The sequence below is a fragment of the Sciurus carolinensis genome, chromosome 9 (assembly GCF_902686445.1).
Source record: "Sciurus carolinensis chromosome 9, mSciCar1.2, whole genome shotgun sequence".
NCBI classification, from domain to species: Eukaryota; Metazoa; Chordata; class Mammalia; order Rodentia; family Sciuridae; genus Sciurus; species Sciurus carolinensis.
Genome location: NC_062221.1, coordinates 70,467,517 through 70,495,267, shown reverse-complemented (window position 1 = coordinate 70,495,267; position 27,751 = coordinate 70,467,517). Strand labels below are relative to the sequence as shown.

Genomic DNA, 27,751 nt, shown 5'->3' with positions numbered 1-27,751 from the left:
TGAAAATAGTAACAGAACTTTTGTTTTATTCTGCTTTTGGAATGACTTTGGGGAAAAAAAAGTGGGGGAAAGAAATGTCTTCACAACATCATTTAAAATTCCTAAGTCTCTACCTTGGTTTTTCGTATAATCATGGTAAGATTTTTGGTTTTCTATAGCCTCCATTCTCTGAATTTTCTGCAATGAATATGTATGGCTTTAATAATAAAATACACACACACACACACACACACACACACACACACACACACACGAGTTATCTAAACACAAAACTGTCCAAGGCAGCCTGGAGCTCTGGATCCTGCATCTTCCTCTGGCAGAGGAAGCCCACTTGCCTTTCACACTTAACTCCCCAACACCTGCCAGAGACTACCACACCCTCCTTTTCCAGAAGCACTCTGAGGGCCCTCAATTCTGGGACAGAGCTGGTTATTGAATTCTTTGGCAACCATGCCAGCTCATCTGTATGCAGTGTGGAGCCTCTCACACATTCTAAATGGTCATGCCTTCCAAACTCAGTTTTCAGAGAATTCAGAGTGTGTGTGTGTGTGTGTGTGTGTGTGTGCATGTGTGTATTTCCAGAGTACCCAGAGGTTTACATTCCCAGTGATACCATTCGAACAATAGGTGGTGGTCATTCCCTAGGACTGCTCATGACCACTTCCTACAAACCTCCCAGGCCGCCTACTTGAACATAACATAAATGCCTTCAGAGGCAGACACCTGGGTCCTGTAACTCTTGAACTTCACTGGCTGCACGAGGCCCAAAAGAATCTGAGATCCCAGGATCTAAAATGCCCCCACAGCCCCCTACCAGCTCTGAACTCTTGAGGCTAACAGGAAATAGCAATCCCAAAGCAGCAGATATTCACATTTCCTGAGCTTTCTGATTGGGCTTCCCTTTGCTGCCATTTTTGTCTCAGGGAAGTAGAAAGGCACCCAGGAAGGCTCTGTTCCTCATCTTCCATTCCAGGCAACTTCAAGCTTCAAATGCTTCTGCCTCCACTCCCAAGAGCCTCCACTCACTCCACCACTCAGATCATAAGCTTTACAGACCATCTACAATTAGATTCTTCTGGGAATCTTAGGAGAATTGATCCAGCCAATTAAGTCAGGAAATTGCTCTCTAAATTTAACATGTCCATCAATCTCATCCAAAATGGCAGCATTGATTTGGTGGGCTGAAGCTTTGAGGTTATTTTTATTTAATCCAACAGAAACTACTGTAGGCTTCCCCCACTTCACAGGATTTACTCATTTCTGAATTTGGTTTTATTAAGCTCAGCACTGAAGCTATCTCAAAATAATCTTCATCAATACTTTCCTGTGGGATTCCCCCATCTCCACCCTGGAGATGTTGCCAGGAACAGTCGCTGAGGTATCAAGCACATACCTCTCCTATTGCTTGCCTTTGGTGTGCCTTGTGTACCGACTTGTGAATTTGCTTAATCCCAATCTCTTTTTCAAAAAGGGATTAGGGCAATATGTGTGCATGTGTACATAAGCCCACATATGGAAAGATATCCCCTATTAAAGTCACACTCTACTTGGGTCATTTCCTCCACCTTGAGAAGCCATCTGTTACCCTGGAGCATTGTTCTGATGGCCAGGACCATGCCAAGCGGGGCCCACACACATATGCGCAAAGACAGAGTTACATTTGGAGACTGGATATCATCTTTAATTAATAATGCCACAGCTCAACATCCTTTTTGTTGCTGTAGCAGATGGTGATTGTGCGCACATGCGCTTGTGTCTGTGTGTGTGTGTGTGTGTGTTCCTGAATAGATGAAGGGCCAGCACAGACTCCCAAGCAGTCTCAGCTAATGACACTGTTGAGCAGCAACTGGAAGATGATCTCTATAGAGACGTGAAGGCAGACTCTGCCTTCTGTGGTATTGAGCCTTCCCTCCTGCCAGGCCACCTTTTGTGCCTTCTGGGGCAAGGCTGAGACCTGTACCAAGCCAGATTAATGGGCTTCTCACAAAGACCAGTTTCTAGTTCCCAGTTCTCCCTGCCTCTGACCAGAGGGATATCCCTGGGTGAAATATAAACTGCTAAGCAGAGGTGGACCACCTGGGCCAGCACTGGTCCCCTATGTCATACTGGGGCAGCACCACAATGGTCCAGCACTGGGCAGAGATCCAGAGCTACTGGGCCATTTGATAAGTTCTTTTCAGAGTCGATCTGAATGTAGACAAGGCCTTTTTTCCTGCCAGCCACAGAGGGTCAGACTTGGCTGTGGCAGCCTCTGGAAGTCATTTCCAACCCCAACCAAGCAGCCTGCCCTCCCGCCACTGCCATCTCCACTCTTCGATTTCTCCCATGCCCAGTAGGTCTGCAGCTCAAATGTGGCAGGGGAGGGTCAGCATGATGGTGGGTCACAAGGAGGCCATGAGAGACCTGGGCTAAGCTGGATCTGCAGCCATGTGCCAGCCTGAAGCCAGCCCTCTCCCCCATGGTCACCGCCAGCCAGAGCTCTCTGAAGCCAGATTGGATCCCCACAGGCCAGGCAACAAGTTCTTGGCCTAGTGCAGAGGGAGAAAACCAAAGTGGCTCCACTGTCCCATCTCCACTGCTCTGTGCCTTGGGAAGGCAAGGAGCCCAAGTCCCAGGATGGTAGGATCAGCTGTTGGGGAAGCACCGCTGTCCTGGGGAGGCCTCAGGCCGGAAGCTGGGCTTGTTCAGCGGGCTGGGGTAGTAGGTGGTCGTGTACACGTTGGTCTGCTGTAGTGGGTAGAAGTTGGCTCTGTCATCAGGGATCAGGTTATTTTTGTTCAGGGTCTGTGGGAAGAAGAAGAAACCAGAGAGAAAGGGGTGAGGGGAGAGGTGGGGAAGGGAACAGGCCAGGGCCAGGAGTCCAGGAGTCAGCCATCGAAGAAGCATTCCAGCTGCTGAGGCCTGCTCCCTCACCCCACCATGTTCCTCCCATGCCTACCCCAGTTATGCCCAACTCAGGGATAGGACCACTGTACCCTTCACCCTAGCCTCTGCTGCTATGAGGTGGCTCCCCACCTTGAACTCCATGGGAGTGTATTTCTCATTCTTGGGAGTACCCCCACCCTTGTAGTGCAGGTGATTGGGGGTGGCAGGATGGACGAGTGTGGACTCCTGAGACTGGCGCTGACAGTGCTGGCAAGACAGGTACACTGCCAAGGTCAGGAGCCCAGAGCCCAGGAAGCAGGAGACGCCGGTGGCCACCAGGTGGATAAGACTGAACCCTGGAAAAGGACAGGCAGGTGGTAAGAAAAGGACCAACTTGTGAAAAGGAAGGATTCCTGACTATCTCCTGAGAGTGGAAACAGCAATAAGAGGCTCTGGAATATAAAGGAAAGAACGGATTTTGAGGCCAGAGCCAGAGGGAACAAGGGGGCCTCTTCCCCAGGATGACCTATGGCTTGAGTCAGGGATGGCAACCAGATGACCTGGTTCTTAGGTATAGACCGATGATGGCCTCCCAGCTGAGGAGCGTGGACGGAACTACCCAGACCTCCCTGCACACAGCCTGGAAGTAGTGGGCCTGACAGTAACTGAAGTGGGAGGTGGGAAGAACCCAGGCTTTGGAGCAGGGTAGAGGAATAGAAGGATGGTGTCATAAGGGGCTCCTTTTACCTCCACAGCCGGCGGCCTCCTCCACACTGGAGGCAGGCAGGATTACTGTGGGAAGACAAGTGGAGAAAGTGTCAGGGCAAAGTGGAGACAGGCAGGCTCCCTCCTGGGCTGGGTGTGACTCTGGAGGACCCCTAGGTCAGCACTAGAGTGTAGGACTGGGCCTGGGGTCGTCCCTCCCGTTGCCACTCCACACACCTCTTCTCTACAAAGGGTTGGCCCATTCACTAGATGTGGAGTGCCAGAGCCCCAAGTGTGTGCACCAGGCAGGAAGTGAGTAGTCCCTCTGTTCCATCCTGCTCCAGGACACACCCCAGCCCAGGACTCAAGTTTCAGACAGGGAATTTGGGAGCTCAGGGCAGGAAAGGCTGGTATGAAGGCGCTGGCACAAGGACCTACCAGGAATTTCACTGTAGGGACAAGGGCGGGTCTGGCTGCTGTTTCCAGCACAGGCACTGGGCCCTGGAACAAGCTCCTCACAGCTCCGGCTGCGGCTTTGGGCTCCATCTTCAGTGCATATGCCCCACTCAGACCATGGTGACCAGCCTTCTGTGGGTTGTTTGAGATGCAGCTGAGTGCCCCAGGACCCCCTGCTGGGGATCACAGGCTCTATGGTGCTCCCCAAACCCGGCCAGATGCACCCAGTACCTGGGCAGGCCTGTGTGGCACATAGTGCCTCCTCCGTGTGCAGGCCGAGACAGATGTCCTCACCTGGAGAGGGAGCGGGGCTGGTGCAGGAACGCGTGCGCTGATAGTGGCCTCCACCACAGGAGGCTGAGCATTGGGACCACGAGGTCCAGCAGGACCAGGCGCCACGCACTGCAAGCAGATGGCACGTGTAAGGAGGGCGCCCTAGGCCACACTGACCTCCGCCTCCACCCCACCCTACCCCCCACTCAACAGGACACCCTTAGGGAAAGAAACCGTCTCCACCTCAAATGAATCTTATCTGGCTAACCCATTAGGAGAGAGAAAAAAAGTGAGGCAGACTGAGTGCGGGAAGGCCCCACTCCAATGAAGTAGCCTTTTTGTCCACAGACAAAGCAAAAAATTACTTTGGTGGCTCTTGCACAGGGTTGACAGGGAAAAGAGGTGACCCGGGCACTGGGTAGTCTTGAGTCCCCAGGGCCATGGAGTTTCCCTGGGCAGGATTTCGATAGGCTGAGGACTCCTTGCTCAAGATTACCTGGGCATGCCTGCGGGTTGCAGTCCTGGTACTCGGCAGCGTCGCCCACGCAGGGCAGGCCCCCATTGCGGGGTTCGGGGTTGGTGCACGTTCTCTTGCGGACGCGAAAGCCCAGCTCGCAGTCCCGGGAGCAGGACGACCACGGGCCCCAGGCGGCCCAGCCCCCGCTCAGCGAGTGCGGGGAAGTGCTCCCGCTGCGCAGGAGATCCTCCACCAGGGCTGGGGAGGGCCGCGGGCCTCAGCGATGCGGGCGCCGCGAGCCCTCCCGCCCCGGCCTCCCCGGGCTCCCGCTCCGGGCCTCCCCACCCCGCCCCTACTGCTCCTCGGGCCGGGAGGTGGGCGGAGGGCGCGGGGCCTACCGTCGGTGTCGCAGGCTCCGGAGCGGTCCGCTGGGCAGGTTCTGGTCTCCGTCCTCCTCCTGCCAAGCTGCAGGCCGTGGGGGTCTGGCAGGGGCGCGCGGCACGTGAAGCGGAAGCGCTGCTCCTGCCGCGCCCCGCCCTGAGTCACGTTCACCGGCAGCCAAGGCGTCCAGGGGGTGTTGCGCCGCACTTCCGGGCAGCCCTCGGGGTTGCAGGTCTTGAACTCCTTCAGGATGGGAGTGGTTTCAGGGCCTCCAGGCCTGCCCTGTCTCGGGGTTCAGGCCCCGCGGCCTGCCCACGCCCCTCACCCCTCGCCCCGGACCTCACCACGCCGCAGCCCGGGCAAGAGTTGCCATTCTCGCAGGCCCGACGCCGCGACTGCACGCCGCCCCCGCAGTTGCTGCTGCACTTGCTCCAAGAGCCCCAGGAGGCCCAGAAGATGGGTACTGGGCAAGGTGTGTTTTCATTACAGAACCTGGGGAAGAGGGGGAGGAGTCATCACCCTAAGGAGGAGTACTGGCACCCCTGGCAAGATATCACTTGGGAAATTGGCAAGGAAGAGAGTCCCCTGGGTCATCCAGAAAATCCAGGCCGCTTTGTCGCAAGCCCAGAAAGCGTGGGACCTCAGTCTTCAGATCTCCCGGACCACACACTAGCTCACCTCTCCTCCCGGCCCTTGCCCACGCAGATGCGGCCTCCGTGGCGCGGTGCAGGGTTGCTGCAACTTCGCTGGCGGACCTGGAAGCCGATCCCACAGGATGTGCTGCACTGCGCCCAAGAAGACCACGGGGTCCATGCCCCATTCCTGGGAGTGGCATGGGACAGAAACAGATGCCCCTCTAAGTCCTAGCTGCTTAGATCTGGGCCACATCTGGTCAGATGGATTTTGTATTTTCATCAGGAGGGACCAGACGGCGACAGAAAATATCAGCTCTTAACCAGGTTAATACCCATTAATGCTTTTGTTCATTCATATCACAAACATGTATTGAGAGACTTTTATAACCTGGCCCCTACCCATATAGGCCAAAGGACACACTCTGTAGAGAAGGTCACTGTCACCTTTCCAATCAGCAATCTTCCTTTCACCCTTCTTGGTTGGTCAGTCCTTGCACTCAGAACGGAACTGTCGCCCCTGTTCTCCACTTACATGCTTGGCTCCAACCTCAGACTTTACTCACTATTGTCCTTTGATCAACTCAAGTGATCAAATTTGGGCTCTGGCACTTACTGGGCTCCTTATCTTTCAAGTAGGGTGGATGATTGTATTCCTACCCCTTGAGGTTGCCGAGTATTAAATTAGAACATATGAAACAGTTATTTTAAGAGTGCCCAAAATAATGGGTTGGTTATTATAAGCATTTTATGGAATCCCCAGATACCAGGCAGTTGCAAGCTCTTTACATACATTATCTTCTTTAACCTTCTCAACAACTCTCAGGTGGTTATTGTAACCCTCAGAGAAACTCAGAGTGGTTAGGTGGCTGGCCAAGGTCACACCTCTAGACCATGTAGTCCAGGATTGCCACCATCTCATGCTGTCCCTCAAGTTTGGGACAGCAAGGTCTATTGAGGCTCACCTGTCTAGGGATGACTCCCATGCCTGGTCAGCCTTCCTCTTTGCATCAAGAGACACTGCAAGGTAGCAACTTCCCTCCCATTATTGTGGACTTCCCCAGAGCTCATGTTTCCTGCCTCAGACATTAGTCATCTGTTGTTAGTCATCTGTTATTAGTCCTTGGCACCACCCTGCAGTAGTTTCTGACCCTTAGTGCAAACAGATGCCCCTTATCTCCCATTCTCTCCACCCAAGTCCAAGGCAAACATGCAAACCCTATCCTGTCATACCTGGAGCAGTTGGCAATGTGAATGGCGGGACCCAGGCAGTTGAGGCCCCCACAGCGGGGTCGTGGGGAGTCACAGGATCGGGCCCGGCATAGGCAGGAGCCTGAGTTGTCTCCATCTAAATGCTCACACGGTTGCCACGGTGACCATGGACCAAAGCCCCCATCCCGTGTCACATTCCGTACCTGCAGACCCACAGAGGGGGCAGAACCCCTGTCACAGGAGGCAGGGGCAGGAAGGTTTGAGATCCCAGGGCATTTGGGGAATACTGATGGAATTGAAAGTCTGGATTGAGGGGTGAGGTCTGAGGTGGAGCAGGGCACAAAGGGGTTCTCACAGGACAGGCTGTGATGTTCTGGATCCAGAGGCTCATGTTGGAGCTGTCCTCCAGTGTGCTGCAACGTTGCTGCTTCCCATCCCAGCCGCAGTACGGGTCCCGTGCCCCCAGGCATGCCCTGCCAGATGGAGGTGCTGACACTTAGGTCCATTGGCTTCCCAGCCTCAGCTGCATCTCAAGAACATGCCTGGGGCAACCTCCTCTGAGCACCTCTTTCCTGCAGTTCCTTCCATGATATTAAGTAAATTCTCTGTGCACCGACCGTGTGTCAGGCATCATTTTAAGCACTTTATAAGCATGGATTAATTTAATGCAGCAACACAGTAGGCAGGTCAATTACTATTCTCATGTTGTGTAGAGGAAACCCAGAGAACTGACCAAGAACTCAAACCCTCCAGAGTCTTCACACTTAACCAAGAGACAGTACTAATTTCCCTGAGAATGGGTGCCTCATATTCCCCAGATAGGGCTGCAGGAACAGACAAGGGTAACAAAACTCCAAAAAGGTCGTGCCTCCCTGTGAGATGTTCTGAGTAAGACAGAGAAGACTTTAAAGTGTCCTCGACCCTGGCTCACATGAGAACCACCCAAGGTGCTTTTGAAAATACTGGTACTCGAACCCACCCCAAATAGGAACCTCTGTGATGGGGTGGTTTTTAAAAGCTCCCTGGCCAATTCTAAAGTAAACCCAACTGAGCATCACTGGGATCCCTACACAACTTTTTTTGTGCAAAGGAGACGGGGAAAGAGGTGACCACACATATCACTGATGGTGGAGCTGGGACCACGCTTCCCAACCACGCTCCTCCCTTCACACTCCTGCCTCCCTGCTGCAGGTTACATCTGATTTCACACACCCAGTGAATGTGGCCCCATCCTTCAAAATACCTGTAGTCCAGGCATTTAGTGCATAAGCGCATAAGAATGAGCTCAGCTGCCAGGAAGGGTCATATCCCAGCTCCTGCTTTCTTGACCTCAGGGAAAGTCTCTAGCAGGAAAGATAACGGTTCCTACACCCGATGCTTCCACATCTCATATCCTAGGGTTCCTTTCTTCCTTTTCTTCTTCTGATTTATTCAAGGCACTATATCCTTTGCATGTTTTAACAAGAATTTTAAATTCCTGCTAGTAGGACTTCAAGGAGGAGAAAAAAGAGACTAGGAGGATTATGGAGTCAGGATTTGCTGTCCATTAGCATGTAAGAGAGTATAAGATTCTGGGGTCAGAAAGAAGCTCCTTCCAACTCCCCAGAGAGCCCCCAGCAAGCTCAAACCTGTGGCTTTGAGACTGCTATTGGCTGACATTTGTACCAAAAACAGTGCTAACAAATTCAACCAATAAGCACTCAGTAAAAACCCTTGCCAGGAGTTTATTTCTCTTAGCCTTCACGAGAGGTGACAAGCTTGAGAGGTAGCTGGTGTGACACTTTGTAAACAACATAAATTAACTGGGCAAAAAAGAATTAGCCATGACTTGTGATGAGTAATAATAACAAATAATAACAAATAAGATTCTCTTCATCAAAAACAAATATCTGGGGCTGGGGAGATAGCTCAGTAGGTAAAGTGCTTGCCTTGCAAGCACAAGGCCGTGGGTTCCATTCCCAGCACCACAAAAAAAAAAAAAAAAAAAAAAAAAAAAATCTGCCAGCAGAGAAAATGACTGAGGGCAAAAAAATTGAATAGGCTTATAGAAGACAAAAGCAAATGATTCTGTAGGAACCCCACGTGCCTCCTGCTACTTCTTCCTCTAGGGTCTCACCACTTTCGGAGCAGTAGTTCCCAGCCTTGACTGCAAATCGGAATCTCCTGGGCATCTTTTAAAACGCTTAAGCAAACAAAACAAGCCCGCCTGTATCTGGGCCTTTTGGACTGGAAGGAGCCCAGGCATTAGACTCTTTTAAAAACTCCCCAGGTGATTCCAGTGAATAGCCATGGTGAGAACTGCTGGTCCAGGGCCACTTTTGCCAGGGCTCAAAGCCAAGAAATGAAGTGCCTTGTTTTTCCAATCCCTGACAATAGGAAAGGAGGGAAAGGGAAAGTAGACACTGCCCCAGCCCCTGCCACCCGACCCTCTCACCCTCTTAGCCTCTCCTTTTCCTGCAAGTCCCAGAGAAGAAAGGGAAGACCAGATTCTCCATGGACAGCAGCCTGCTCTGCCCCTGCCCCTGCTCCTGGTAGCCTGTGGGTCTTGGAGACTCCCCAGGGGACCAGTGCCTGAGGTCTTTTCCTGTGGTAACTAAACAGAATGGTTCCCTTCCTGGCTCAGGTGGATCCACATTCACTGTTTTTGGTCAAAGGCCCCTTCAAAGCTGACAAAACAGAGGACACTTAAGAAAATGAAAGTTCCAAGCAGAAGAGAGTTAAAGTGTGTCTCTGACTGTAGAAAGGGAAGGTGATTTAGATTTCTTTTCATAAAAGGAGCCATCAGGCCAATAATGTATCACCACGCCTTCTTTACTGCACCATCTCAAGTCGCCATTACAAAAGGGAACAGGTTCATTGCATGTGCTCCCAGTCAGGACAGAGATGGATGGTGGACGTTTTAAGCAGGCAGATTCCAGCTCCTCTAGCAATAGGCTCACACTGGGAGCTGTCCAAGGTAGAAATGGTGTCCTGAGGCTTGTGAGCAAGTGGTCATTACTTAAGACTGTGGAGGCACAGGGGCCTGATCAGGAGAAGATGCCCTCTGAGTGTTGGCCTCTGCTGCACTCACAGAACAGGCTGAGGAGACCTGCGAGTGAGCTGGGGTAGAAGGCCCCCTCCCCAAGGGCAGGGAGAAAGGCCTGCCAGAAGGAGGAAGGAGTCATCTGTGCTTAAACATCTACTTTGTAGACTCCCATTAGCGATTCATTCCTTCTGCCCTCATGTGAGTGCTGGTTCTCGCTGGCAAGTCCATTGTCTGGGCTGTGCCCTATGGGGCTGAGATTTGCCCCAGTGAAAGGAGTCAGTTGGAGATAAACCCCTGGATCCTGGGCAGAGGAGGGGACCCACCAGCACCTCTGCTTACCCACTCTCATCCTCCTGCAAGCTTTGGAAGGAATGAGGAAACAAGCATGAAATATCGATCCCAGGACATAGTAAAACCCCGTGATACAGACCCCATGACAGCGCAAATGCTGATGAACTGTGATTGGCAGTTTGCTCCCAGATACCTGGAGTGCACAGCTTGGTGGCTGCATGTGCTTGCTTGGGTCATTTTACTAACCTTGCAGTAATGTGACTCTGCCTTTTATAGTTTCTGGATCCACTTAGAGATTTATGACATTTCACTATATACTCCAAGGGCTCCTATTCCAAACTCAGGAAACCAGATAGAACAGAAATGTCCAACTCCAAATTGATCTCCTGCAGTGTTCTCCAGGGTAGGAGTGCATTGGGCCCCGTACACAACCTCCCCATCTCCTCGAAGAAGGGTGTGAGTGGGGAAATGGTCCGGCACCTTTCCTTCCTCTCTTCCTATTGCAGACCCGAGGACTTCACATCTGGGTTAGAGCCACATTCATTCACCTGGGACATCCATCTGCCCCATGACAGGGCTGCTCACTCCTGTCTGACCAGTGCTTGTAAAATACCTTTCCATGCAGCCCGAGACTCCACACACTGTTCCCTGACCACTTCAGTGCCCACAGCCACAGGATTCAAGTCCAAATTCTCCTGTGACATTCTCAGCTAGCCTCAATTCACTTTTCATTCCCATTTCCCACATCTCTCCTGCACCAACCTCCTTTCAGGCCAAATAATCAACCACCAGAAGGATCAGTCCTGTACAGAAGGCCACCTTATGCCTTCCACTGGGAGAGGATCCCTGGTGGAATAGAAAAAATATTGGGACACTGAGTTTGTGTTTTAGGACTTACAACCTTTTGGAGAACAAGGCACATGTGAAACGTTTAACAACAACACAAATATTAAGAACACAAGAGAGGGGGCTGGGGTTGTGGCTCAGTGGTAGAGCGCTTGCCTAGCACGTGTGAGGTACTGGGTTCGATTTTCAGCACCACATATAAATAAATAAATAAATAAAATAAAGATACATCAACAACTTAAAAAAAATTAAAAAAAAAAAAAAAACACAAGACATGGGGGAATGTTGCCAAGCAGGTGGCTTGTCACTCATCACCAAGCAGTGCTCTCCATATTCAACGTCTCAGATTCTGAGACTCCAGAGAGTCCAGGAGATTGGGACTTGGGGATTCCTAAATGTGATTGGGGAGATCAAAAAAGGAATGGAGATACTAGTCAGCACTTATGATTTGCTAGACTAGACACTTTGGGAATACCAGTCCCAATCTTTATAACAACTCTGCATAAATTAAGCATCATTCACTCCATCAAATTTCCTGCCATTTTCCTGAATAGAGAGTCAAGGCTCAAAAAGGTTAAGTGACCTACTCAAGGTCATACAACCAGTAGTTGATGGAGCTGTGATGGATCCCCAGGTGTGCCTAATTCCACCATGAGTCCTTCCTACTATATCCTTCTGTCTCTGTCCACATGATGGATAGAGGCTGAGGTTCCTCTCCCTAACCAGATATCCAGGGCTTTGAGTGAAGCAAGTACTGGAGGCCCATTCATCTTGTCTCCTCTCACACCAGCAGCCCTGCAAAGCCCTGAACATGGCAGGGCTTTGAAAATGTGTGCTGTTTTGCTGATAGAGCCACGTGTCAGGAGATTGGGGAGCTTGAGTCTGCCCACTGCCCTCCTCATGACGGTGTAGCCTCTTCCCGCCCTGCAGGCCTCCATTCAGCTCCCAGCACACTCCTCCAGGACTAGAGAACAACCCTTGGCAGCATAGATACCATTTGTCTCCCAAATCTCAAGGACAGATGGCACAGCTAGGAGGACTCTCTGCTGCAAAGGCCACAGAAAGTCCATGTGGCTGTGGCTATGCCAAGTCTTGATGCTCTCACAAAGGAGGTGATGTGACCTAGGACAGCTTCACTTGGTAGGAGTCTGGAATGCATTTCCATTTGGCTCTACTTTTCCCCTTAGATACTGGTATCACTGTTGCCAAATCTTTGACTCCACTTGAAGCTATGGTATGGAGACCCAATCTCAGAAGCAGCGGGAAGCCAAGTGCGACTCCTCCGGGTAGTTTCTTACTTCTGCCCACCACACCAGCCCTCTCTTCCTAGTCTAAGGAAGGAAGGGGAGTGAAGACATGGGCTGACTTAAAGCATTATCTCCCATCTGTGCCCACGATTCCCTGATAAGTGCTGTGGTTTCAAAGATAAAGATCTATCTCTGAAAATGCAGGGACTGAGAATAAATCAAGTGGTTTAAGAGATGGCTGACAGGCTCTAACTATGGGGTTGCCAACAAGGATAACAACATCCACCATAATTTGCTAAGCACCTGCTTGCCTCGGGCAGTGATGCGTCTTTTATGCAGTTATTCCAATTAACCCCCACAAAACCCCTACAAGTTATTTTACAAGGTGGAAACTGAAGTAGAGAGAGGTTCAGTAACTTGTCCAAAGGTGCACACTGAAGACTGCAGATATGCGACCACAGATGGCCCTGACTCCAAAGCCCCTCTTAGCGCCACCTCTGAGGTGTGATTGGCCGGGACAGGCCTCGCGGCCACCGCCCTCTTTTTCCGGGCTGGCTTACCCCTGGCTGCGGTAGGCGGCGCACCTCTCCAGCGGGACCCGTAGGACGCCATCGCTCAGCCCCACGAATAGCGCTCGGGCGCTGTGCAGGATGCGCAGGCTGCGCAGGGGCTCGCGGCGCCCGGGGGGCAGGACGTGCAGCTCCTCCAGATAACATCCATGGAGGCCGCGGCTCGCGGTGGACAGCGCCTTCAGGATGGTGCCTGACTCTGGGGGTTCAGAGGAAGGTGCCCTTGAAGGGTGGGGACCCTCACAGCCCTGCCCTGCAACCAACTCCCCACTTGCAGCCCAGGTTGGGGACCGCCTGCTCACCTGTGCCGATGTAGAGCACGTGATAGAGCGTGTCCTTGGCCTGCACCAGGTCCACCACAAGGTGTGAGAAGCGTACGCTATCTTGGGTGACACAGGGCTCGGGTGTCACTGGCTGCACGGCCTCGCTCATCAGGAACAGGCGTTGGGCGTCCTGCAGGCTGCGCTCTGTGAGGTTCTCATTGGGGCCCGTCTCTGGCAGGGTGCCACACTGCCTCAAGAAACCGGGGAACCAAGTCATGTGTGCCCAGTCCCAAGCCACAGGGGCTGCTGAGATACCCTTCCTCAGTGTAATCCAGGCTTTCCCTGCAGATGCTAATTCTCCAACACCCCTCCCCACCCCGCATGCACCATTAAGCCTATTAAGCTGCTGGGTCCCCTGGCCCCTTTCCTGGGAAGAATGCCTCTTCTTTGGAACTAAGAGAAAATGAGACTGAGAAAATGGTAGGGGAGGGATCTTCCTGGGCTGGGGAAGAGAAACGGGAAGGGCAAAGAGTTCTGAACTATCTCGAAAGAAATCATTTGAGTGTGGACACGTGTCTTGTGATTTTATGTTTTCACAGGCGCCCCTCCCCCACATTTGGCCCAGCTTTATTTTTCCTCTCCTAGATCGCTACCAAAGTTCTTATGCCTTCTAATTCAAGCTAGAAGAAAACCACCTTTTATTGAGCACCTACTACCTTCCAGGCATATCAACCTTTGCACATATCCATGAGGTATTATCTATTATGGTATTATTCCTAGTTCCAGATAAGGAAAAAGAAACAAGGAGGCAGGGTGATCTCCCCAAGGTCACACAGAGACAGGCTAGATCTGGGTCAGGATTGTTGGACTGCAAAGCCTGAGGTCTTTCCCAGCTCCATACCATGCTCCTGGCAGGGAGCTGGATGGACATGAAAGTCAACCATCAGCAGTAGCTCACCTCCCCACTTGTTTCCCTCTCTCGTCACAGGATGGGGGGTGCTCAACCACCCACGACTGGGCTCTGGCCACTCCCAGCACTCAGAGACCCTCCGGGCATCAATACCCATTCTAGACACTCTATGAACAAACCCTAGCTCAAAGTCCCCAGGTTCTGACCAGAATTTGCTGTGTAGTGCTCTCCTCGCCCCTAACGCCTTATAGAATTGAGGTTGCACACACCCTGCCTCCCAGGTTGGAGTCACACTGAGAAATGGTTCAAAGAAGGTCCTTTCACTTCCTCTCACCCACTCTCCCCTTCTCGCTCACAGTCTGAGAGGTTATCCTCTTGTCAGGGAACCATCATGGCCCCCCAAAGATTGGCACAGGTCAGCAGAGATAGGGCTGGTGTTCTTCTGGGGTAAGCAGTTGGGTATCAGCTTGTGACTAGCAGTCTGGTGGGGGAAGCAGGGAGAAGCTGTACCTGGAAATTGGGGATGGGGTTGGCAATGGGGAGCCAGGCAGCCCTGGGGTTCTCTTGGTAACGAAACGGGCCATTGAAAGCCTGGGAGATGGCACTGAGGTTGAAGGCGCAGACAGCAGAAGCGGCGATGCTGTTTCTGAAAGACAAGAGATGGTGGGAAGCTGCCCTCCCTGTGGGTCCTAGCACCCTCCTCTGAAATCGCACAACCAACTGTCATGCCCAAACTCCTGGACTTCAGAAGGACCTAGGATGAGCCTGGTGACTTCCGCAGCTTGTGGGTGTAACCAAACGAGATGTGGTCCTTGCGCTCAGCAACCCCTTGGGAAAGTTCCACTGACAAGAAGCACTGGCGGGTCCCTCTGGGCTATTTCCTCATCCGCTTTCCTTATCCAAGGGAGGTGGAAGGACAGTGAGTAGTTTTTAAATATGTTAGTCCCTGGCCCACAGTAGAAAATATACTTTACATCACCCCTTGCTATAATACCCACATCTGTACTGACATTTCATGAAAAAATATTAACCCAGGCTAAACAGGTTATACTGAGTATTTTTATTTCATTCTATCCTGTTTTATTTGTTTATTTATTTATTTATTTATTTATATAGCTGGTTACCAAACCACCCTGAGCCAGATGACCTCTAAGACCCTTTCAGTCCCAGAATCACAGTTCTCCATGAGCTCTGGGTGAACAATTCAGAGAAGACACCACCATACCAACCTGTCCACTTCTAGTCTCTGCACTTGGTCCCTCTCCCAAATGTGTCCATGTCCCTCCGCCTCTACCTGGTTCCAGCTGTCCTCCTGATGGTCTCCCTGCAACCTGTGTGGACTCCTAATTCATTTGGCTTGCAGGGACCAGAGTGAGCATTTTGAAAATGCATGTGGGAGCTATCTGCTGGCCTGCCTGGAACCCTTCAGTGATTTCTTGTCCTTAGGGTAAAGATCCCAACTCTCAGAGTGGTCTCCAAGGTTCTTAGGACAGAATCATCCCTGTCCTACCGGTCTAGCCTCCTCTCTTGTCTTTCTCCTCTTCACTCTCGAAGCACCTGCCCCACTGGTTTCTGCTTAGTTTTAAAACATTTCTTCCCACCCCAAAGCTTTATCCCTGGGCTAGAATGGTCTTCTTGTCCTGTCATTTCCTGTCACTTCCTACAGGAAGTCTCCCCTGGCATGGTCTTATACACCATTACGGGCATCTCTGCACACTGCTTATCCTCTGTAGCCCAATGTCCTTATTCAAATTGGTTCGTTTAATATACACACGCCTGAAAGGCACAGCCACCACCACCTGTGCTCACTTGTACACAGTCCACACAGGGACAAGCCCCAAGCATGGAGGAGACACACGATAAATAAACTATTTACAATCCACACTGACATCGTCATTGTTTCTCCATGCGTCTCCAGCGGCACCTGCCCTCTGCTCACAGCTGCTCTCTCTCCAGTGCTGAGAGCTCGGCAGGTCCTGGTCAGCCTGTGAGAGCTGTGCTAGATGCCTGTCCCCCTGCCCCTGACTGGGTGGCTTCTCTAACCCTGCTTGCCAGCTTTACCCCATCCCTGCTCATCCCCTGTCATTTCTGTGACTAGCCTGGTCCCCATGCAATGTCTGCTACCTTGCAAGCAGAGGCCGCTCTGTGGCTCCCAAGTTTTTGACAGACATCCTTACAGAGAACCCTGCACAGCATCCACTACAGCAAATATTTGCCTTGGTCTGGTGCCATTCATCACTCTCTGTGAAAACTACCTGATCTGTTAGCATCTACGGGGAAGGAGCTGGTGGGAGGAGGAGATCTCGTGATCTCTGTGAAGGTCACCCTTCCTCACACCTAAGGAAGCAAAAGGGACTCCAAATCCCAGCCTGTGGTTTTCAGTGCCGTCTAGACAGGAGGTGACGGCAGGATTGTCAGAACACTCTGCTGGCTGATTGAGTAAAGTCATGGAGTCCTGAGGTGAGAGGGACCATGGAGAATCCCTGCTGAGCCTCCCTGAGGGGCTACTGGCCCTCCAGGGCTGCCACCTCCTCATTAGGGGCGGTATTCTTCTCTTTCATCACCAGCAAGTCCTCCCTTCAGGAGCCGTGCTCCAGCTCCTCTTGCTTTTGGCACGTCTGGCCTAGACCTGCCCTTCTCAGCAACCCAGACCAAGGGCTCACCACCCCGGAGGCAGCAAGGCAGGAATCCTCAGATGAACCCATGCACCAGGCACAGCCACCCCACCAGGCTGCAAAGCCGGGTCAGAGTGAGTCCCTGGCATTGCAAGCAAGGGGTGGCACAGGGCAGGGACTCACACATTGGTGGTGAAGACCCCATAGATGAGGTCCTGCTCTGGCAGGTGGAAGGCACTCTGCAGCTCATTGTAGTAGAAGGGGACCTCGCCCGGACGGGAGCAATTGAGGCGTGCCTTCATGAACGTGGTCCAGGTGTCCTCCAGCAGGAAGCGGCCCCCCACATCGTTCTTGCACACGCGGGCCACCCGCGAGTACACGGTACGGCCACAGTCATGCTCCACCGCGTTCTCCCGCAGGAAGAAGTACGCAAACAGTCCGATGTCATAGGCGGCCACAAAGTTTGGCTCTGGGGGATGAAAGGGAGGAGCGAGGGGTGAGTCAGGTCAGCAAAGAAGAAGAGGGCAGTGTTGGGAAGATTCAACTACTTTGGTGTTCCCAGACGGGCATCCTGACACTCTCCTCCCACCAACCTGGTGACCCAAGAGTTCTAATAGCCCTGCTCCCATCTCCAGTAGAAAGTACAGCTATAATAATTACTGCCACATATATTACCAAACACTCAGTGGGGCCAGTCACTATTCTAAATACTTTATGTGGATTAACCCATTTAGTTCTCATTATGATTTATAAGAAGTATGAGAATTATCTCCATATTACACATGAGAATATTATGACACAGAGAGGTTAAGTACTTGCTCAAGGCAACACAGCTAGTTAGTGAAGAAGCAGGGATTTGATCCCAAGAAATGGGAAGTTCATACTACTCCTCTCCCTAATCGGTTCTTTCCCATAGACACTTTTACTAACCAGTTCCTAAATTCTCTCTCCCCTAATAGCCTGCCTTTCATCTGTTCTGGTTCCTAGACATCTGTGCTTTCATCTGGGGCCCACCTCCAATGAGCTCTGGTCTTTGGACAAACACCTGCCCTGTCCGGGGCCTCTTCCTCAGTGAAGCAAGAGTGAGCTGGTGCAGAGCTGTTAGCAGCAAGGAAGGAGCTGCTCTGGGGGCTGGGCCTTACCATTGAGCCACTTGGAGTTATACTGGGCAGTGCGAAGCGGTGGCCCACTGCCCAGGCTGCGGTAGATGGCCGGGTCCCGGCCTGAGAAGTCGATGACTGTGGCTGCGTAGAGCTCCCCCTGGGAGGAGATGACAGCTGTGGAGTTGTGGCGTGGGTCGTAGGGGCAGCGGGCCACACCATTGATCTTCTCGATGGTCCGGCTGAGGTTTCCCACCTGGGGCCGATGGGAAGAAGGGGACACTTTTCCCTGAGGCCCTGGAGCTGCCTGTTCTTTCCATCCCAGAGTCCTGCTTCCTCCTAGGTCCCTGGTCTTCCTGGCTTTCTCCCCTCCTTGAGCATCCTTGCCACTGCCCACCTGAGTCCCTCTGAAGGAGTGGCCCTCACGAAAGGTGAGGTTCTGCCAGGAGCTCACCTGGACTAGCAGGTGCACCCTCCAAGGTAAGGCTGACAATAAAATAGAGAAGGCCCCGTTAAATTGGAATCTCAGATAAAGGATGAATGGTTTTCACTGCTTGTTTATCCCAAATACTGCTCAGGACATACTTATGCTATGATATCACAAAATCCCTGAAATTGGAATCTGGGCATCCTTTTCAGTTTCGGTTTGGGGTTTGTTTTTTCTGTTACATTTGGCAACCCCATCTCAAGGCTGTGTGCCTGGGTGACAGACCTTCTGCCCACCCACCCTGGGCTGCCCACCTGTCTGCTGGAGCACACGGGGGAAAAGGCATTGGTGCCACACATGAACACCTTCCGGCCGGCGACAATCAGGACGCGCACATAGTTCTGACACTCCTCCTGAGGCAAGAAGGAAAGTGGTGAGGGCAGAGCTCTGCAGGTGGCGCCGGGTGCCTCCCCTCACACCCGCCGAGTCGTGGGTGCCGACCAACATTCTCCGACACGCCTTCCCAGATCCGTGCTGCTGTGACATCCAGCTTGTGTCTGTGGACCTCCCTGCTGTCTTCTCTCCTGTGCATGGAGCCCCCAGCTCATCCAGCCTCTGGAGCAGGTGACCATACACCCACACTGGGCCACACAACCGCAAGTCTCCTGCTGACTCCAAACAGGACCCCTGGGACCACCAAGGCCACGTACCTCAGTCTTCCCCTTGCTTTGGCAGGAGCGGCGTGTGTCTTCATTGGAGGCCCACTCCGTGGCCTGTGGGAGGAACACAGATGTCACATGGCTCACTCCCCACCACTCCCCAAAAAGGCAGTGTCTGGAGTGAACAGGGAAAGGGTTGGGGCAGCCTGCAGGGAAAGGGCTGCTCTCATCCCATCGGAGGGGCCCAGGAGGGCTGCCAGCTTTCCTTACCCAGAGGCCTTTGCCGGGTGGTGTCCCCTGAGCCCAACAGCTTTCTGCGTGCTTGAGAGAGGAGTGGTGTCCTGCCCCTTCCGGGTGCTTTATCACCCCACCACCTGTCCTAGAATCTCCCCAGGTCAGCAGGGAGCTGTAAGTGGCCAAAAGGACCTTCATAACCACCCTAGGCCCTGAGTGGGAGGTGAGAAGTGTGCCTCCATTATGAGCCAGGTGTCCCCCAAATGAGTGGAACGTAGGGCAGGGGGCTCTCTTGAAAGGCTAGATTTTGCAAACCTTCAAAATGGGAGATTTAATTTTCCCGCTATAAACCTTCAAAGTATGTATTTTCCCCTGTTAACCACGGAGGAAATCGAGGTCTAAGTGACTGTTCAGGGTCACACAGCTAGCGCAAAGTCGAACTGAAATGGACCCCACCCTCCTCTGATGCCAGAGGCTTCTGTGAGTTTACTCCTTATCCCTGTCTCTAGGACTCTCCTTTCCTAAACCGCTCCTCCTGCCCCACACCATCTGCACTTCTCTCCTCGGTTCCCTTGTGGCGTCACCCACGCTGTCCTGGGGTAAGGTCTTTGGGGATGCAACTTTAACGTGGCATTAGGAGAGGGCCATACCCCAGCCAGATCCCCCCTCCATCCATTCTCTCCACTCCCTCCAAGAAGTGATCGCCTTCTCATCCAGGAAATGTCCAGAGCCCTGGTGGGGTTCACTGTATATTTCTGGGGTCACATGAACTGCCAACCTGTCCTGGGGAAGGGAGCCCTGAGCAAGCAGCTCTTCCATCCAAATGGAGGGAAAAGCCCACCTGCTTTTAATTGCTAACAAAGCTGCTTCCAGTCCCCACCGGCAGAGATGCAGGGGCTGGGTGATGGGAGGGGAGGCAGGGCACTGCAGAGGGAGCCACAGGGCTGCTCTCTTCTTTCCAGGCCAGGCCACACCTGAGACGGCTGTTGGGATAGAAGGAGACTGACTCCTGCGGACCCTGGATTCAGGAGCTGGTGGTGAATTTGGTGAGGCCCCGCTCAGACCTGTGAGCAAACTGGGAGGGCTTACCTCACCGCGCCAGTCCTGGGTCTCAGGCCCTTGCTTCTCCTAGACCTTAGAGAAAGGCAAATGGTCCCTGGCATCTGGCCACAGAGCCATAGGGATCATCTGGACAGAAACAATTGAATGTAGTCAGACTCAGGACCCCTGAGCTCCCGGGCTAAGCCTGATGAGAGAAGGAAGGGATGTACATAAGAATCCTGGGAGTCTCTGGGGGTAGAGGAGAGCAATGTCTCAGAGCCACTGCAGGTGTTCAGGGAAAGCTACAGGCAGCAGGTGGCTGCAGGAGGGCTGTGTGGGCCGATGGGCCTTGCTGGGGTCCTGGGGTCCCTGAGCACAGGGGCACATTGAAGGGGTCAGCAAGTTCCTGGGGGGAGGCAAGAATTCCATTGGTGGGTGAGGGGCAGGTGTATACAATAAAAAGAAGTTAAAGTCCCTCTGGGCTCAACAATGGGACAACACTGTGATGGTGGCTTTTTTTCTCTCTCTCTCTGATCCTGAAAACAGCCAGTGAAATGCATTAGCCTTTTGCTCAACATAAAGGTGAGGAAACCAAAGCCCAGAGAGGTTGCACGATTTGCCCAAGGTCAGTAGCTAGTGAGCCACAAACCCAAAACACAAAGCCAGATAACAGACTCTAGCACTGAACAAGCTCTTTCTGCTACATCCAGCAGCCTCTCGTAGTCAGTAGATTTCCTTTGGCAAAAGTTAGCCCATTTGACCCTAAGAGACTATGCATACTCATAATGATAACAGCACAGAGTGAGCTTGTTGGAGTCATTTTATTTGAAAATTATTTTTACCTAAGTCATGATGCACAGAGTTTTAAAAATATGAAAAAAATGTACCAATAAAAATTCTAGAAATATGTTCCTCCAATTCCCCAACCCCCTTACCATAGGACAACCACTTTTACCTACTTTAGTTGGTTCTCTATTTTATTTTAAACCAATTTCTCAAAAGAATGTATCAGTCTTAGACTTCATCTTTTGACTCCCTGTTATAAAGATTTTTACCCCCAGCTGAGGTAGGAGGATTGAAATTTCAAAGCCAGTCTCAGCAACTTAGGGAGACCCTATTTCAAAATAAAAAATAAAAAGGGCTGGGGATATGGCTCAGAAAAAAAAGAAAAAAAAAGATTATTCTCACTTACCGATCTCTATTCATCCCACCCAAAGTGCAGGTACATCTTCCCTCTTCCCATCCTCCCATTATAATTATTTCATATTTTAATTAAAATCAACATTCACATTCACATTATTATAAATAAATTGTTCACTGCTACCAGCTAGTATCCTAAATTCAGTGAATGTAAGTCACTAAGAAAGAAAATATGCTGCAAGTCAAACTCTCTGGTCGTCTAAATTTTTAATGGAAACTTATTGAAAGTGCTCATATTTAGATATATATTTTTATCACATATTGATCTTGTACATTAAAAAAAAGAGAGAGAAACAGAAGCAAAATCATGTATCAACTTTTAAATTCAGTGTTTGTCTCTTCTGAATCCCTTCTGTCAATGTTCACTTCTTTGTACTTTTTGGCTTGTTTGTTGAGATTATCATTTTTTTTTAACTACCCAGGTGTCAGTGCTGCAGTATTCTGAAAGTGGGCCACTCTGGTCTCCAGGACTTTCTACCAAGCCACTGACCCCATTCTGCAAGTCTGGATGTTGGCACTTTTCTTTGTCTCTCCTCTTCCTTTTTTTTTTTTTTTTGGTAGTGCTGGGGATTAAACCCAGGGGGCACTTTCCTGATCTTACCAGAAGGTGCCTACGAGAGGTTTTCTGACAGACCAAGATTCATATTCCTTCCTCATATGATCTGAAAATGACTGAAATGTCAAAGGGTTGCTGCTGTCCGGTCAGAACACCAGAACGATGACTAAGCCCCCACCTGCCCGGCATGGCAACTACAGCAGGACCAGCGTCTGGCGGGTAGTGATTCTAGGATGCTTTTGACTGTGAGCTACACCCGATTTCCGACTGATGAGAATATAAAATGGGCATCTAAGAATCAATCCAATACCCATTGTCGGATGGGGTTTCCTTTCATGAAGGACTTTTTGTTTCACTGGGGATGAAATCATGTCTTGATTTTCTCCATTTGTTTGTTTCTCCCCCAATTTCCTAAATGTCTTACAAATCCCTCAGTGTCATTTTCTAACTGCGTGAACAAATTATTCAGATAATCTATTTGTTCCCAACCTCCTCTTCATCCCCAACCTCTGTCCTCCTGCCCCAGGGGGCTGGTTGTCCCCTGTTGGCTGCTGACCTGGGGTCGCCTCTCTCTCCTCTCCTGCTTTCTGACTCCCATATTTCCACCTTTCTTGATTTACTTTGTTTATTTTGGTGGAATGCATCTCTAGTATCTTCTCAAGGAAAAGAACATGGTGGATTTGTTTTTAAAAATTATTGTGTATCTGCTTTATTCTCCACACTTGACTGATGGGTTTTGGTACAGAACTGAAATTATTGAAAATAATTTTCAGTCAGAATTTAAAGGCCTTTCTCTCCCCATTGTCTTCTAGATTCTCGCATGGCTATTGAGGAGTCTGAAGCAATTCTTACTCCCCATCCTCTGTACAGAACTTTTCCTCTTTTTTTTCTTTAGGCTCTGGAAGCTTTCTGGATCTTCTTTTTAATAACAGATCTGAATCCCATACTGATGTGTATAGGTCTCTTGTGGGAACTCAGTCAATTTTTCTTTTCTTTTTTTTTAATGTTCTCTGAGATGTTGACAGACCTTTATATTATTCATTTACTTTTATGTGGTGCTGAGTATCAAACCCAGTGCCTCACATATGTGAGGCAAGCGCTCTACCACTGAGCCACAACCCCAGCCCCAGTCAATTTTTCAATTTGAAGATTCACCCTCTGTTTTAGCACATTTTCTTATGTAGGTTTATTCTTAATTTTTCCCTTACCTTTTCCCCTTTCTATTCTTTTATTCATTCAATCTACTGTTAGCCCTTATGCATTGATCCTCTAAGTTTTTCATATTTGTCTATTTTCATTTCTTGGTTTTATTGTTCTAATTTCTGGTAGGCTTTTCTTCTACTTTATCTTCTCCTCCTTCAATTTTATTTTCCCAGTTGCACTTTTAATTTTCATATTTCATTTATTACTTTGTAAATAAAATATTTTCATACCTCAGAAGATATTAGTTTTTTATAATTAAAAGCATTTTCTTATACTGTCTGTTTCTTACCGTTTCCTTCATTTTGTTTACTTGTTTGCTTTGGTCCTCTCTTTCCCTTTGAAAGTCTTCTTCAAAGATCTGGTGATTTTTGGCTATTTATGGGTATTTAAAAATAAGTCACTAAACATTTTCCACTGAAAAGAACCAGGGCTGCTGCTTCTTCTTCTTCTTCTTCTTCTTCTTTTTTTTTTTTTTTTTTTTTGTGGTACTGGGGATTGAACCCATGGCCTTGTGCAGCAAGCACTCTACCAACTGAGCTATCTCCCCAGCCCCCTAACCAGGGCTTCTTGAAGAGATAGCTGATTTGAGGTGTGGGGCAGCAAAAGCACAAGCAGAGCTTGAGATGGCTTGCCACACCAGACAGCAAGGATACAATCAAAGGTGACCAGGCTGGGTTTACAGCACCCAGGAGCCACTTCAAAGAGGCCACCCCCACTGGAGAAAAATGAGATAGTCACAAAAGATAACTGCAATGGATTGAAATACATCAACTGTGTGTAAATCCATGAGTTTATAGTAATAATAATAATAGAATAAAATTAATTGACCACCCATGAAAGATACTAGCAAATCAACCCATCATTTGAAAACTAGTAAATGCAAACAGAATACTGAAGGAGTTAAAGATATACGATCTTGAAATTATGCCAAAATCACATAAGGAACTGGAACTCCAGAAAGAAGTTGGCCTGACTTTTCCTACATGCATGGAGCCAAGATTCCTTTGTTAAAGGTGTCCTTTCTTTACCAAGGCAGAAAAATAGTCTTAATCTTCTGAGACTGCTGACTGGGGCTGTAATGAACCTGAATAAATTAATTCATTGGGGTAATCCTTATTTCCCACTAGGTTTTACACCCAAACCCATATATCTCTTAGTGACATCCCTAGTTCAAGAATCAAGTTGTTCTATCATTCTTTCACAAATTTGTCATTTTTTATTTAAAAGTATAAAAACATCTGCTTTGGTGATTTCTTTGGACTTTGCTGTCAAGAAGAGACCCCTGTGTACATGTAAAATTATTAAAACTTTTTATGCTGTTCTCTTGTTAATCAGCATTGTATTAATTTGGTTTGTAGATCTAGTCAAAGAGTCTTGTAAGAACTAAGGGAATGTAGAGGGAATCTCTCTCCTATATAGCAAACATTTCCCTTGCCTTTCCTGCATAACTGCATCATTGGGTAACCGAAGAGTAGATGTGAAGCTTGTCCTTGTAGAAGTAATCCAGTTAATAGATTATAGTGACTACAGAATGAATGGATCTAGGAAATGATAAACAATGGTTGCAAATGTCAAAAAAGAGAGGAAATCAGACTTTATGTACCTTCTAAGGGAAATACATAATAACCCCCATGAGGTAATCTTGTCAGAATCCAAATTGAATGGAGTCTATATCTATCAATTCTCAAGTGATACAGGGACTAGAGGAATATGTTGAGTTATGCTACCTGGATTGTAATCTGCAAGATCAGGAAACCCTACAGGACAAATAGCAGGTTTCTTCAATAAATAAATTATGTAAACAAAGAAAGAGAGGAAGTTTTGTTTAAAAGAGACCTAAGATACATATTAACTAATTACGACACATTTTGATCCTGATTCAAAAAACCAAAATTATTTTGAGAAGAAAATTTCTTTTGCAGTGCTTGGGCCCAGGGCATCGCGTGTGCTGAGTAAGAGCTTTACTACTAAGCTGTACACCCAAACCTGTTTTGAAATTTTGTAAGACAATGAGGGAAGTTTAAATATTAAATGGACATTTAATAATATGGGCTTATTAATTTTACTTCAAAAAAAAAAAAAAGAATCCTTATCTTTTAGAAATTCATTCTGAAATCTTTTTCTTTGGATTTTCTTTTACCCATGCTCTGGAAATCAAACCCAGAGTCTTTGTCAGCTAGGCAAGTGCTCTACCACCAAGCCACCAGTTCTGCATATTGAAATCATGGCTGAGATTTGCTTCAGAATGATTCAGGACAGAGAAGTAGGGGCTACCGATGACACATAGTAACCATGAGCTAATCACTGTTCAAGTTTTTATTTATTTTTGCAGTACTAGGAATTACACCAGGGCCTAGAACATGCGAGCAAGTGTTCTACCACTGAGCTACATCCTCAGCCCCTTCGTTGTTTTATTTTGAGACAGGGTCTCACTTAAATTGCCCAGGATGATGTGGAATTTGTGATCCTCCTGCCTCAGCCTCCTGAGTAGCTGGGATCACAGATGTCCTTCACCCAGACCTGGCTTGTTCAGGCTTTTAAATTGCTATTGAGGACACTGGCTTATTTGTACTCTTGTGTGTGTGTGTGTGTGTGTGTGTGTGTGTGTGTGAGAGAGAGAGAGAGAGAGAGAGAAAGAGAGAGAGAGGCGGGGCGGAGACACTACATAAAAGAGTTGAATTTGTTTGCTTGATTTAAAAGGAAAATTCTAAATAGTACATGCAAACTCCCTGGATAGGGCTATATAGAGTAGTGGGTTCTCTTAGGGTGCCAGTGGGGTGCTCTTAGGCTCTCACTAGAAGTTCTTCTCTGTCATACTCTACAAGTCTGGTCTCTGGTCCTATTGAGTTTCTCCAAAAAAGACTCCTCCAATCTCTGGTCTGGGCGTGGGCCGGGGTAGCGGGTAAGCAGACTCCCACTTGAGCTCTTGTTCTAGCCCCAGTCCCCACCAATGCCCTTCGCCTTTCCTGCCTTCCCTACATGAAGCCTCACCAGTGTGGTCTCTGGAGAGAGAGTTCAGTCTCCTTTGCTAGGCAAAGAAGGTGGGTGGGAGATCTGGGTTCCAACTTCCCTATAGAGAATTCCAATCAATCCCCACCTTTTAAAATTGTGGCTCATTCTTTTATTCCACAATACCCAGCACCCCAATTTCTGAGCCTTTCTGGGGATTCAGCTTGCTCTTTAAGTTGTTCTACTCTGCTAAGTCAGGATGATCCCTCCATCCACTTTCCAACTCACAGAATGCATTTAATCTCTTCTTCACTGACATCTCCTCTGTCATTCTCTGTCATCATGGACCTGTACCTATTAAAACTTCTCGCTGTGCCTTTAGTGGCTTTCTGTGAGGGAGTGGAGATAGACACATACTTTCAATCAGCCGTGTAGAGTGCTTTAAGTAACTAGGACTATTCCCAGAAATTCCAGGGTGGTGATCAAGTCAGAGTGGCTGAGTGGTTTTCCTGCTGTGGGAGAGCAGCAATGGTCTCCCTGGAGCATCCTGGACACACGGGAGCCAGAGAGGTTGGCTGAGCATTAACACATCTTTTGACCCTAAAGTTCCCCACTCAGCAGAGTTTAACTTTAACTCCAGGATGCCAGATCTGAGTTTGAGGGATGTAGACTTGGCTGGAAGGGAGCTCAGGAATCATCCCAATGTCTACCCAGTCCCAAACAAAGCCCCATGTGTGTCCTGATTTCATATGCAGGACAGTCCTCATTTCTGTACTTACAAGACATCTGGCACCCCAAGATTATAAATGCTTTGCAATTAGGCCTCCAGTCACATCATCCTCTGGAACTGTTCTGGCAAAGATCACTCTTGAGCTCCTAATTGCCAAATCCAAGAGAGCCCGTGCTGGTCTTCTCAGCAATGCCCTGACACTGATAAGTACTCACCTCCTTTTTGAAATTTTCCAAGATCATTTTATCAAGTTACACTGATCATAACCATCACAGCGGAGTTGATCTGATTTTCCCTGCTCACCCCTCCCTGCTCCTCTTACTGCCCCAGACACAGGTGGCTCCATCTGTTTCTCCCCTCCCCAGCACCCCTCCCTTTTGTGCTTGAGAAGGAGCTGGGTATTTCGATTTTCCTTAAGGAATAGTAGTTTACATTAATTGTTTAATGGGAGTTAGATACTTAGAAGTCCCTTTAATGGACACTGGTTTGCATAAGTTGTTTGCATTTAGATTTTTCTTTAAGGAGTGTTAATTATTTAAACCATCAATAAAACATTGAGTTTTAAGTTTGCTTAAATCATACCCTGGGGCCAAGTGGGAGACTCAACTTGGTTTTGTAATGAAGTCTTATAACCTATGTGTGTGTCTTCCGCTGTCAGCAATATGGTGGAGCTCATTTATAGCCCTTGGTCGCTGGTGAGCCATTTGTGATGGACACTGAGGAAAATGAAGCCCCCAGAGAGGATGGGGTACTTGCCAAAGTGTGGTATTTAAAGTCAAATGCCAGGCCTTCTGCCCAGGCCAGACAGCAGACCTGAGGAGCCACACTGAGGACCAGAGGCCAAGGTCTGTCACCAGCCTAAGAGAAGAGAGGCAGGATGGTCTACCACAACCTCTGGCTTCTTC

The 27,751-nt window shown here is 49.4% G+C and overlaps 1 protein-coding gene across 6 annotated transcripts in view; it reads right to left on the bottom strand.

The window, feature by feature from the left end:
* Nucleotides 1–507: 507 nt before the first annotated feature.
* The window catches only part of Sema5b (semaphorin 5B), a 116,757-nt gene continuing 89,513 nt past the window's right edge, over nt 508–27,751 (bottom strand). For 2 of the 6 annotated variants that reach the window (XM_047565588.1, XM_047565583.1), the window contains exons 5-22: nt 18,985–19,047; nt 18,589–18,687; nt 17,890–18,103; nt 16,931–17,216; nt 14,643–14,778; nt 13,262–13,469; nt 12,951–13,158; nt 7,337–7,454; nt 7,003–7,184; nt 5,816–5,959; nt 5,482–5,629; nt 5,155–5,380; nt 4,796–5,014; nt 4,258–4,428; nt 4,009–4,158; nt 3,613–3,657; nt 3,016–3,221; nt 508–2,784 (exon numbers count right to left, since the gene is read on the bottom strand). In XM_047565588.1, coding sequence (XP_047421544.1) covers nt 2,626–2,784; nt 3,016–3,221; nt 3,613–3,657; nt 4,009–4,158; nt 4,258–4,428; nt 4,796–5,014; nt 5,155–5,380; nt 5,482–5,629; nt 5,816–5,959; nt 7,003–7,184; nt 7,337–7,454; nt 12,951–13,158; nt 13,262–13,469; nt 14,643–14,778; nt 16,931–17,216; nt 17,890–18,103; nt 18,589–18,687; nt 18,985–19,047 — 2,982 coding nt within the window. In that variant the 3' untranslated portion in view covers nt 508–2,625. Of the gene's footprint in view, nt 2,785–3,015; nt 3,222–3,612; nt 3,658–4,008; nt 4,159–4,257; nt 4,429–4,795; nt 5,015–5,154; nt 5,381–5,481; nt 5,630–5,815; nt 5,960–7,002; nt 7,185–7,336; nt 7,455–12,950; nt 13,159–13,261; nt 13,470–14,642; nt 14,779–16,930; nt 17,217–17,889; nt 18,104–18,588; nt 18,688–18,984; nt 19,048–20,256; nt 20,335–27,751 lie in introns of those variants that run through there. The other 4 variants (XM_047565587.1, XM_047565585.1, XM_047565586.1 and 1 more) reach the window with 4 other exon arrangements.